At 40.6% G+C, this 12,284-nt stretch overlaps 2 protein-coding genes across 2 annotated transcripts; one reads left to right on the top strand and one right to left on the bottom strand.

Moving 5' to 3' along the window:
- Positions 1 to 288: 288 nt before the first annotated feature.
- On the bottom strand, positions 289 to 2,792 carry tspan13a (tetraspanin 13a). Its single transcript, XM_030782516.1, has 6 exons — positions 2,730 to 2,792; positions 1,934 to 2,101; positions 1,627 to 1,707; positions 1,043 to 1,156; positions 629 to 739; positions 289 to 363 (listed from the first exon to the last, which is right to left on the bottom strand). Exons 1-6 carry the CDS (start codon positions 2,790 to 2,792, stop codon positions 289 to 291), a joined length of 612 nt encoding a protein of 203 aa, XP_030638376.1.
- A 923-nt stretch (positions 2,793 to 3,715) lies between these two features.
- On the top strand, positions 3,716 to 11,940 carry ankmy2a (ankyrin repeat and MYND domain containing 2a). The gene is made up of 10 exons (XM_030781980.1): positions 3,716 to 3,890; positions 4,556 to 4,620; positions 5,029 to 5,167; positions 5,671 to 5,769; positions 6,603 to 6,763; positions 7,261 to 7,475; positions 8,463 to 8,598; positions 9,938 to 10,066; positions 10,514 to 10,643; positions 11,155 to 11,940. Exons 1-10 carry the CDS (start codon positions 3,824 to 3,826, stop codon positions 11,295 to 11,297), a joined length of 1,284 nt encoding a protein of 427 aa, XP_030637840.1. The 5' UTR covers positions 3,716 to 3,823; the 3' UTR covers positions 11,298 to 11,940.
- Positions 11,941 to 12,284: the final 344 nt, after the last annotated feature.

The following is a 12,284-nucleotide window of genomic DNA, read 5'->3' as shown; positions in this document are numbered from 1 at the left end:
ACAACACATTTTATTTTTATACAAACAGTGGAGGTTAAAGCTGATTTATCTTCCTGCTTTGATGGAGATTTGGTGCAGTTATGGTCTTTTCTTACCTCTCTTTAACTACTGTGATACAACTGTCCATACAATAACTATGACTGCATATTACTGATTGAGTACCTGTTTAACACTCTAACTGTTACATTTCAAAGACTAAAGATATCTGCTGAAGTCAAACAAAAGCTCATAATCTGTTACTTCATCCATGACTGGGAACATCTGATTCTCTTCTGAACCTGAAGCTTGTTAAATGAAAGCGCCAGGGTTTGACCGAGGATCCTTCTGATTCCTGTACCTGTGTGTTAGCCACACGCCGAGTAACTGAAGGGAAACAAACACCAAATTAGATTCTCCTTATTTGTTCACCACAATAGCTAAAGGATATTTTCATGTGTTCAGTGTGAAGTGGCTCAGTTAAGTCCGTGCTTCCCATTTGTCCATGGTTATATCAAAAACATCATCTTCGGTTTTTTGAAAAGATGAAGGTTTTCAAGAGAAATACTCCAGAATTTGTCTGGAAGCTTAAATCAGGTGGTGACACTGAATGAGCACAGGTCCAGTCTGGTTCAGCCAAAAGCTTTCTCACCTCTGTGAAACTGAAGAAGAGGCTTATTCCCCCCACAAACCTCAGGGCGTCGTCAGCATAGCTCTCAATTTTGTCTGCACATGGTTGACAGTCTTGGGCTTTGAAACATGCCTGAAATCAGCACACGGACAATCTCAACGTTACCGGGCAGCAAGTGACGTAAGGAGGAGAATATCAACACAGTTTGCATCATGGTTAAGATGTGTGAGGCTGAGCATGTTCACATCCTATCCTATAGCAGTGTGTGCATAAGGAGATTCACGTGAATCTGGGGATTCATTCATGGTTAACCACCTTAGCAAAGCTGTCCTATTCACCACTGCGATCTAAAAGGCTATAATTCACCATTCTCACATCAGATGGTCAGTCTTCTCGTTCTTAACAACAGAAGTGAACAAGAATATGGTGTCTTACGGCATCACATGTCATGTTTTTATCGAAGTGAGAGAATCCACAGCAGTTCAGAGTCCTCTGCACGTCTTTCTGTGTCACCTCTGACTTGTCCCATCCTGCCTCTAAAAGCTGCTTCTGCAGATATAAAGGAGCAATGATCAGTATCACAAAAAACTCTTTCACAAACTTTCACAAACCCTACCACAGGGCAAGATTTTTCAGTCCAGTCCAATCCTTGTGGGACACAACCATTGCCCAGGTAAATGATGCACTTCATTGAGTAATAGTCTGTGTAAAGGTGCTCAGATAACACTTGTACACTCAAGTCTGTCTCAGTATTTCATTGTGACCATAACTGTTGAGTATGATTTTCTCTAATTTAGTTTATAAGTGTTGGATGCATTATCTCTGCCCCAACTTATTTTAGTGTAGATTTGAAAAGTAATTTCAAATTCTGGAAGCTGTTTCAGAATCTTCTCCATAATTTAACATTGTTGCAAAATTGGAGACTGGCGATTAATAGTAACAGTGTTAATTATTACCAATCTAATATAGCAGTATGAAACTAAGTTTCTGTTGATTGAGGTGGACACCACATAATTTACCTGTTGTTCTCTATTGATAGCCAGGGATGCACAGGCGATTGAGAACTCCACAATAAACAGCAGGGAAAGGATGATCATATACTTGGGAAAGTTAAGGTAATTCCTTCAATATACTAAGCTAGTGACAGTCCATTTACCTCCACTGGATCCAGTGATGTGACTTTCCCTCCCAATATTAATAAAGTAGCACTTGAACCATAAAGGGATACCAAGGCATTGATAAAATTTTGAGTGGAAGACACACATACACACACTGGTCTAGTACAAAAGCTTTGTCACGACTTTTGACGCAAATTTTTAAGGATACAAAGAACAGAAGGACTTGGTGATGCTTCAAGGCACTGCACAGTCCCAAGATGGCCACAAAAAACAGGAAGATACCCACTCCAATCACTGCAGCCACCACTTTGAAACTTGAGACCAGCCCAAACCATTTACCCCATGCTGCAACTCCAATCATGAGAAGACTCACCATCTAAAAAGAGAGGATATGATGATGATGATGATGATGATGATGATGATGATGATTTTGATTAAATTATATATTTTCCTTAATGTTTAAACACAACCGCTGTAAAAGTATTGAGAAGTCACAGGGTTTACTATAAAAATAGATTTGAAAGGGTAAATGTAAACTTCCAGACGTCAGGGCAATGGTAAAATATTCTCAGATACGGGGAAAAATGTGTTAAGCTCATAGTACTACTGTACTGCCATCAGCAACAGATTTTACGCGTACTCTGGAGTTTGTGTATAGATAACAACGGTTTCATACGAGTTTCAGTTTTTAGTACTCGCAACCTCTGTCGATTTTCATGTAAAATCGACTGAGTGTAGAAAGGTTCTATAAATGAGCCCCGAATTCATCGCTCTTTGACTAAGTACCTTAAGGTATTAAATTCAAATGTTACGTCAGCAGCACTGCCAAATCCTTACGATCCATAAAATTTCCCTTTGACTATTAAAACATGGTCTGTTCGGAATGTATGCCGGGATATATTTTAAAACATAAATAAACAAATAAATAATAAACGTTTGAGCATTGTCAAACATAATTTAACGTAATTCAAATATATTTGAATATATATTTGTTGAACACTCACCACATAGACAATATTCAGTGCGCAAAGAGCATTTTTCGAGCAAGTAAACCCTCCGCAAACCATGACGAAAACTTTAGCCTGTCTGTAGCCTATATTAATACCATACGTTACAGAAACCTTTCTCGGACTCCACGGTGAGTAGAAAGAAGAGCGAAGCGTTTGATGGCGGAAATTGTTCTGCGGTAAAGATTGGTACACCTTCCTTACCTCATGCACCTGCCCTTACGTGAATATATTATTTATGCATAAATTATTCTAATAATGCTGTAGCTCCTCCTTCATTTCGAGCAACCAACTAGCCACATTTGCGCTTCTGGGATACAGAGAGACGCTCATTGACCTGAGTGTGAAAACGGATCTCATGCGTGGCGTCTGTTCTTACGAGTCAGCGCAACTATACGGGAACTGTGCGTCTAATAAATATTAATCATATTATTACTGCCATAAACAGTTAACATAATACTACAGGAGGACATCTGTGTATAGATACTAAGTATATACTTAGTTGTCTGTCAGGTGATAGAATATCTATTTAGTCTCACGGGTGATAGATTGGCCTATAATACCAGAGAGATAAAAGCCGTATCTTATTGTTTTAAAATGTGCTTGCTACTATAGAGATTTAAGAAGGGATTCTTGCTACTATAGGTGGACACCAGTTGAACGAAGGTGCGATGCGTATTATGGGTATTATTGGCAATGTGAACTTTCTAGACTTCGCTGGACTGAACCACAAAGAGAAGGTGCACCACCAACAGTTCCAAATGTTTAAACGACAAGCAGTGATATAATTTACCAAAGATCTATTAGTATATTACGTTACGTACTTAAAACAATCATGTTTCTGTCGAGTGCTGCAAAACAGTGTGCTGTAGTAAGTGTGATGTATGATGTTCAGAACAATCTCTCCTCTGCCTTCCGTATGGTAGCGTCCGAATCTCGTCCAGTCTTCAGCAAAGCCAAACTCCTAAGCATGCAGGTTTCCACATCATTTGGACGAATAAGGCTAACGAGGTTAATGGAAAGTTAGCAAATGTACAAAACTGTCATTCATACTTTTTCCTTATAGATTAAAGTCTTCTTGATGATCGAACATGTCTACTGCAAAGAAGGGTGATTTATCTGCCACAGAGAAGGAATTACTTCAGGTTATTGCTGCAGGTAACACTAGCTAATGTTAGCATGATGCAAACCGCTAGCTAATGCACTCCACCTCTTATCTTTATGACAAATACATGGGCAACCATTTATAACATAAATAATGCGTAACGTAGTTGTGTTTGCTGGTTTAAGACATATGTCTACGATACTCTTATGCTACTCTTTATGGAGCTAACAGGTTTACTTAAGATTACAGCTTTGCCTGTGAACTTGCTAACTTAGACGCATGTTTGTTAGCCTGCGAAAAACAGTAAAAATATTTGTTTGCTCGCTGGTTATTGGCGTCAGTCAAAGGCATGAGGTAGTTAGTTTAAGGAACTATGTCATAACAGTTAACAGGTTATTGGATTAGCCTACTTTTGTATTCAGAGAAGGCAGAAAACGCATACCCAATTCTTCTGTGGTTCTGACTTCTTTTTTCCGACCCGGCTATGACAGTAACTTTGACACTGGATAAGGCAGCTAATTTGCCGGATAGACGCTATTTGTTTGTCAGTCAACCAATCTGCTAAGCCGTCTTTTGATTCTTTTTATGGAATTTCATGTGATTAGTTCAACATTGAAACTGGGCACATTAGCTCACAAGCTAACGTACGTTAGGAGCATGTTGTCAAAGCAGAGTAACAAATCATATTTAACTGATGGCTTCGTTTGTGTTTACATAGGAAATGTGCAAGAAGCGTCACGATTACTCGGCTCTAAAGATGTGCGAGTTAACTGTCTGGATGAGGTGAGTCAGCGACTAACTGCTCTCTTGACAGATGTTCGGAGGACGCTTTTCAATGAGTTTGTTTGACAGCGACTGGCAAACGCCAGGGAAGGAGACGCTGCTCCTAAAGCAACACTTAAAGGAAAGCACATGGTTACTGTCTATAGCAGATGTTACTGTCACTTGCAGGTTTCCAGTGCGCTTGCCTTTCCTAATGAAATAATTTGATCTGCTTTTTGGCAGAGTTTGAAGTAATGAAAAGTAATAAGTGTGATTCCCCACCTGAATGAATACAAACATATTTAAATATCTGTATCAGTTGTTATGTTTTTCACCTATTTAATCACATAGCTCATCTTGTTCTGCCAGTGTATTACTCTGACACTCTGTAGAAAGCTTTGCCAACTTGTCATGTCTTTGTGCCCATAGTATGGCATGACCCCACTCATGCACGCTGCATACAAAGGCAAGGCGGAGATGTGCAAGCTGCTACTTCAGCATGGCGCTGACGTTAACTGCAACGAGCATGAACACGGCTACACAGCCCTCATGTTCGCCGGCCTCTCAGGTATGTATCCATTAATATTCTGTGAATCTAGTTCCTGAATGTAGTTCATGTCTTCCTTCACCAATCTGTGGCTTTGGCCAATTAGCGCATGAGAAGACTGTGTGAAGTTTGTGATGAAGCCATAGTGTATTGTAGTCTCAACCTGTATCTAGTGTGAAGCAGCTTTGAGTGAACTATAATTCAAGTCGATTTCAATACTAGCCTCTATCATAATGCTGTTATATGACCTTCATGTCTTGTTGTGCTCTGCATTGTTGCTTTTGCTCTTAAGGCTGAATGGCTTAAAAGTGAAGCCGAGCTCATTCTGTAGGTTCAGATTTTTCCTTAAGGAAGCAGGAGAAAAATAGTCAGATTGTTCAAACATATTGTTATCCCTTAGATATGTAGGTCTGTAAATAACCCTGCAACAAGAAACAGTACCTCTACAGCCCTGTGCATTTACAGCGGAAATGAAAGTAAAATGAATGCAGTCATTCTTGAAGTGTGTCTGTTTCCATCTGTAGGAAAGACTGACATCACCAGGATGATGCTGGACGCTGGAGCGGAGACAGATGTGGTGAACTCAGTAGGCAGAACTGCAGCACAGATGGCTGCCTTTGTTGGTATGACAGCAGCACGACCAACAGAGTTTTATTTGGCCTCCAAACAAGAGATTGACTGTGTTTTAAAGTTTTGCATTGCTTCATGTAAAAAGTAAAAATGTAAATGGGAATAAAGTGGTCCCTCGTTAATCGCGGGAGTTGCGTTCTAAAAATAACCCGCAGTAGGCGAAATCCGCGAAGTAGTCAGCTTTATTTTTTACAATTATTATAGATGTTTTAAGGCTGTAAAACTTCCTTTCGCATGTCCAGTTAGCATCTTCCTCTGCCTTTTGGGTGCTACCGCAGGTGCCTTTGACGGTGCAGAACGTTTCGTCAACATTGTGGGGTTTGTTGGGGAGAAAACTTGCAAACATACAGTACAGCACTTCAGAGTCACACTGCTAGCGATCGAAGATTTATGTAAATTTGGCAAGCTGAACGCATTCTGTACTGTACAGGAGACACGGCATGGAGGAGATTGATTGACAATGGTCTACAGCCAGTCAGGACGCAGAACACAATGCGCTGTAAAAAAAGCATGCAAAATTGCACTAAAAAAATCCGCGAAACTGCAAGGCCGCGAAAGGTGAACCGCGTTATAGCGAGGGACCACTGTATTGGATATAGTCAACCTTGTGTTTTTCAGCAGTGTTTCTCTGATTCGTTTCTGGGAGCTCTCTTTATTTCACTTGTCTCCTCAGAGCAAAGCTCTCTGGGGCTGCTGGGAACTGCAAGGCATGATCAGGATGTTCAATAAGACAAATGCATGAAATGTCATGCAGTTCCAGAGGACGGGGTTGCTATGAAAGACTGCTGCGTTTCATTCTCCTTTCCTGTCTTTCCCCCCCCTGCAGGGCAGCATGACTGTGTGACTGTAATAAATAACTTCTTCTCTCGAGCGAGGCTGGATTACTACACTAAACCACAGGGGCTTGAGAAGGAACCTAAGCTGCCTCCCAAACTGGCTGGGCCACTGCACAAAATCATCATGAGCACAAACCTCAACCCTGTTAAGGTAACAGTGCCAGCGAGGTACATGATGCTGTAAATTGGGTGGAGAAGTATCTCAGCAATGGTCATCTTTGATCTAAATTAAAAAAAAAAAATGTTAGAATCCAGGGTCCTGTAACTGCGTTTTCAGTGCTACTGAATCTGAAATTCATGGCCTTGTACATAATGAAGATATGCTGTGGACAGGGTTTTCTTTTTTTTCTTTTCTTTTTCTTTTTTTATAATAAATGACTGAATTCTGTGTCACTGGCCATGTTGTACATACAGCAGAGGCCATTGGGGGCACTGTGGATAGTTTTGGCCTACAGCTTTGGGAGGTTGATTTGCAGATGTAGGGAAAACATATCTCTAAAAGAAGACTTTGACATCAGTAATACATGGTGTTAATCACGTGCAGTGCTAATGAAGCTTGGAGATAATGAAGCTTGGTAACAGAGGTTTAAAAACTGTGATGAACGGTTCTTTGACCTGTAATTTTGGTCTGGGTCTTCTCCCCTGTAGCTGGTAATGCTGGTGAAGGAGAATCCGCTCCTGATGGACACGGACGCGCTGGAGAAGTGTCGGCGTGTTATGGAGCTGATTTGTGAGAAATGCGTGAAGCAGCAGGACCTGAATGAGGTGCTGGCCATGAAGATGCACTACATTGGCTGTGTGCTACACAAATGCAGCTGTTTCATCAAAGACCGCGAGGACAAACTGGACGGACTCATCAAATGGTAATTAGGGGAAACACATTCCTACAGACCAGCTGTCGTACCAGTCACCTTCACCACCTCTAGCACCAGACAGAAACCACAGGATATTTCTCACACTTCATCCGGCCACTGAAATTCTCATGATCCCATTGTAACCAAATCTGCATGTCAGCAGTCGCACACCTTGAGTGGATGAAAAAATGCGCCATTAATAGTCGTTCTAGCCATCCACTCAGTTTGCGATGCCCCTAATCATTTTCAGGCATGTTGGAAATTTGGGCTGGAGCTTCTCAAGCATGAGCAAAGTTAGGAGTGGGTTGTCATCTGGGTTAAGATCTGATGTTCATAAACAGTCAGAATATGCTAAGCTTTTTTTATCTGAACACCCATGTGGACTTAGATTTTTAGATAGTGTGCTGTACTGTGAATTGTAATTGGCATCCCTGTTAGGATTTTAAGAGTCATCTAGTGTCTGCCTAGCCTTAATTCTGCTGGGTGAGTGTCTGTTTGGATAACTCTTGTTCTATGCATGTTGGAGATTGACAATGTGTTAAAACTGGTTTTGACAGCTCTCATGACAACATAATAACTGTGTCCTGTCAGTGTCTGGTTAAGCTTTCAGGCCATGAATCTTGATTCATACTCGGGACCTCTTTCAGTCTAATTTGATCCATTTCTGTCTGAGCAATAGCAGACTGCAGTAACTGTGTTTCCTCTTGAAAAAGCCTCTTACATATGCAGGGCTGGGTTTTTACAGTACATCTTTCATTTGAGTTGGAGCCTGAGTGGAACCTGTACCTCTGGCCCCTCAGCTGTGTCCCGTCAGATAATATGACATGTGAAATGGGTGGGGCTGTGGGATACACTTTGCCTGTGTAGAAGGAAATCTTGGATGATCGATAAGATATTCGGCAGATGCCCCAAATTTCTTTTTTTTCTGTTTTGGCTATTTTCTGTTTCTTTTTATTCTTTCTGTCTTAATTTGTGCCTCCTGTTTTCTGTGTCCAGTTTGCTGAAAGGCAGAGAAAACGATGGCTTCCCGGTGTTTCAGGAGAAGTTTATCCGTGAATGCATCCGGAAGTTTCCATACTGTGATGCAACGTTGCTCCAGCAGCTGGTCAGGACCATATCTCCAGTTGAGATTGTGAGTCAAACGTGAAACACTGTTTGCCACATGTGTGTTCTTCTAAACAGACACTTCTTCTGTCCTACACAATACTGTCAGAGGTCTCATTTACAAAAACATAAGAACAAAAAACATGAATTGATCACATGATGTATGTGTCTGTGTTTTCCTGTTCTGTTTTGGGTGGAGTACTTCTCTGTTAAAATAGCTTTAGATACTCTTATTTATAAATTAATACACTGTAACAACTCACAGTGGTGTTGGAGGAGTGTTTGCTTTTCTCTTGGCTGCACTGCCTTGCAGGTCTTGACTGTCTATGGCAAATACCCATACAGGACAGTGCAGATAAGAGCATTATTTTTCAATACTGTCATAGTGCAGGACTTTGTAACATCATAGGAAACCCTTGCCCCTCGATTTAAAATTGTTACAACAGCTCATGATTGTAGATACCAAACATATGAACTAACCAAGTTCATTCCATCATGGTTCTTTTTAAATTATCATTAGCTCATATTCAGATTAACGTCCAGTTTAGTCTTCACATTGCCTTTAACCAGCTGTAGGTGTTTAACTGAACAATTGTCAAGATTTAAAACTAAATAATAAATAAAAAAAGTTTCCCTCTGTACCACACTGCTGGAGGTTTATGCTGACATTTCCTTTAAAGAATTATGTTCATATCTGATACATGCTGTCTCTCCATGCCCCCACCCAAGACTCTAACTGTGGAGGAGATTACTTCTCAATACACAGTCTCATTTGAATGAATACTGAACTGTACTTTATAACTGAATTCATCCGTTGGTGCCGCCATCAGGCCAAACTATAAATGAACGCATTCATTTAGCACTTTTGATATAAGTTTGACTGATGTGGTAGACAGATGGGTCACTGAGGTGGCCAGGTGTAGTTATGAGTTAGAGTTTAGTATAATGCCATGACGACAAAACAACAATAGTGTGACTCTGTGGCTGGATGTTTATTGGGTACATGAGTGTTTGGAAAAGCCTCTGTGACTGGATGTTAGAAAATGAGTGTTTGGAAAAGCCTCTGTGACTGGATGTTAGAAAATGAGTGTTTGGAAAAGCCTCTGTGACTGGATGTTAGAAAATGAGTGTTTGGAAAAGCCATTGTTTGAATCTGTGCTGCTCTGGCACTGGTGGTTGGTACCTTAGACATTAGAGAGGGTACGAGTCACACCCCTCTGTTCAGTGACATGATCCTAAATGTATGTCTTTGGAGATATTGTGAGGTTGGTGATATTGTTTGATCGTCTGTAGTCTGCCTGAGGCTTTGGTAAAGTGCAGGCTCGTGTTTTGTGTTGACCTGCCTGTGACTTTGTCCGTCGTTTTAGGGTAACGACCCCACGGCCCTGTCAGTGCTGACCCAGGCCATCACAGGTCAGGTTGGCTTCATGGATGCTGAGTTCTGCACCACATGTGGGGAGAAGGGGGCAGAGAAGAGATGCTCCATCTGCAAATCGGTAATCAACCAAAATCCTCTTAAGATCTACAACAAAGTGGATCCAAGGCACATTAGGTTTTTGTTTGTTTTGTGCCTTGGAATACACACAATTCTTGGATAGGTTTATTCAATGAAAAGGCCCTTTTTCAGAAATACTCATGCTTGTGTACTTGTAGAGCGTACAAGGTCGTGGTTGTAGTTCGAACTGTCATTACACACAAACTACAATGTATCTTGAAATGTACTCTCTTACTATGTGTTTTAGTTCAAATGCATCATTTTGTGATTAAAACCTCTATTGTACTTTCACAAGATATCCATTACACCATCCATTTTCCTAGTGTTGACAGATTGTTTCTATGGTAATCTGGTAACCTCATCAACAAGTAATCACAGATTTTGCATTGCAGTGAGATACAGGGCAAACATGCAGTGTTGGGATGACAGTGTTTCTCTGTGTCCTCAGGTAATTTACTGTAATCAGGAATGTCAGAAGCTTCACTGGTTCAGTCATAAGAAGGTCTGCAAGAAACTACAGGAGCAGAGGCTCAAACATGAGGCCGAATCAGCGAAACGTCTGGAGAAACAGGCCAAAGGTACAGGCCTTCTCTGTGCTTTTATGTGGTCTAATAGTAGTAATAGTAAAAGTGTATGTAAGAGAAATAGGATGCTTCCCAAATGGAAAGTGCGAAACGTAGACTTTGTAAGAGTATTTCAGAGAAAACATGGGTTTTTATTACATGGCCAAAGGTACTGGGGGGGCATGGTGCTGATTTGACACCACCAAAGCACCTAGTGAATATTTTTTGTGTGGGTACCTGGAGCAGACTGAGAGGGAAACAAAGCCGTGATGGAATCTAAAGTACACAATGAAGAACCAACTATGCAAATACTTTAAATATGCTTTGGATTTGGTTGTGTAAAAGTGCATGTGTGCGTGTGTGTGTGTGTGTGGGGGGGTGAGTATACATAAGTAAAAATAAATAAATGAATGAATAAATAAAGCTTAAAAGTGTCGTCCAGAGCAGAATAGATATTGGTTAACCACAGGACTGTGAACTCAGACTCTTAGCATACCTGCTAATTGTGAGCTTTATTTTCGTGCAGCTGAGGAGAATCAGGCGGTAGAGGAGGTGACTAATGCCATGGAGGAGCTGAGTGCGGATCAGAATGAAGGAGCAAGCCCAGAGTCCTCAGACAACCAGAGCGAGGGAGCCATCCCTGACCCCACCCCCATTAACGTAAACTGAACCCCACCAGACAAGAAAACCCAGCATCCACACACTCGAACAGCTGTCCGCTCGTCCAAGAACATCCCGTAAACCAAGGATTCTCAAAGGCGCATGTGGGAAATGGAGCAGAGGTTTTCTCTATGGCTACATCAAACAAGAACCTCAACAAGAACAGCGATCTGTACAAAGCTTTGCAAACAATGTCGCTTATAACTGTGACATTTTTGTTTTGTTTTGTCTTTGATGCTCTCCATTGTCAAAATAATAAGGTTTACACAGTCTACCTTAAATGGACAGGATACTAAAGATGATGACCTGAACAGATCTAAGGAAGGATAGTATGGACAGCATATTTATGAGAGACATTAAGCACATGCCTTAAGGACACAAACGGGCTGCTCATAGAGTTAACTAATGATGCATAGAGAAGACTATGGCAGTCATCCCATTGAATGACAGTGGTATGACAGCCAGTCTGTTTCTGTGACTCTGAATTAAAATCATCCTGTGTTTCAAGACCCTGTTATTATTTACAATCACAGTACATTATCTATTTAATTACTGTTGTGTAATGGTGTGAGAATGGAAAATGAGTATTGTATGACATGTTTTAATGTAGGAAAGAGAAAAACTATGACTATTAAATAAACATCACTTCTAGATTTTAGATGTTTTGGATGTGTTTTGCAAAGCAGGCCTGCACCACATAGCTTGCAAAATTCAGAGCATCTCTTATTTTTAAAAACACAAATAAAAATACGTGTAACTGCATCTTTGGTCTTGACGTTAGTGTAATGGTGAAGGAAAACAAAGCAAAAAAATACTATCAACAGAAAAGTAAATGCAGGAACTTAGTACAGCATGATTCAGATTTCTCATTATTATTATTATTGTTATTATAATTATTATTAGTTAATAGTAATATAGCTTCTTTTTGTCGTTAGACGTTAGAGAGAGGATTCAGGTAATGAAGAGCAGTCAGCTAAGCTTAATTCTCATCAATTT

This window comes from Chanos chanos, chromosome 8 (genome assembly GCF_902362185.1).
Source record: "Chanos chanos chromosome 8, fChaCha1.1, whole genome shotgun sequence".
In the NCBI taxonomy this organism is placed as follows: Eukaryota; Metazoa; Chordata; class Actinopteri; order Gonorynchiformes; family Chanidae; genus Chanos; species Chanos chanos.
Note: the sequence above shows the minus strand (reverse complement) of the source record. Positions and strands in the feature narration are given on the sequence as shown.

Excerpts from the sequence above, each read along its gene's own strand:
- tspan13a (XM_030782516.1), bottom strand. The coding sequence starts at position 2,792 with ATGGTTTGCGGAGGGTTTACTTGCTCGAAAAATGCTCTTTGCGCACTG. Across the intron at positions 2,102-2,729 it reads CACTGAATATTGTCTATGTG|ATGGTGAGTCTTCTCATGAT; the intron begins GTGAGTGTTCAA and ends CTCTCTTTTTAG. Across the intron at positions 1,157-1,626 it reads CTATCAATAGAGAACAACAG|AAGCAGCTTTTAGAGGCAGG; the intron begins GTAAATTATGTG and ends TTATATCTGCAG.
- ankmy2a (XM_030781980.1), top strand. The coding sequence starts at position 3,824 with ATGTCTACTGCAAAGAAGGGTGATTTATCTGCCACAGAGAAGGAATTA. Across the intron at positions 5,770-6,602 it reads ACAGATGGCTGCCTTTGTTG|GGCAGCATGACTGTGTGACT; the intron begins GTATGACAGCAG and ends CCCCCCCTGCAG. Across the intron at positions 10,067-10,513 it reads GATGCTCCATCTGCAAATCG|GTAATTTACTGTAATCAGGA; the intron begins GTAATCAACCAA and ends CTGTGTCCTCAG.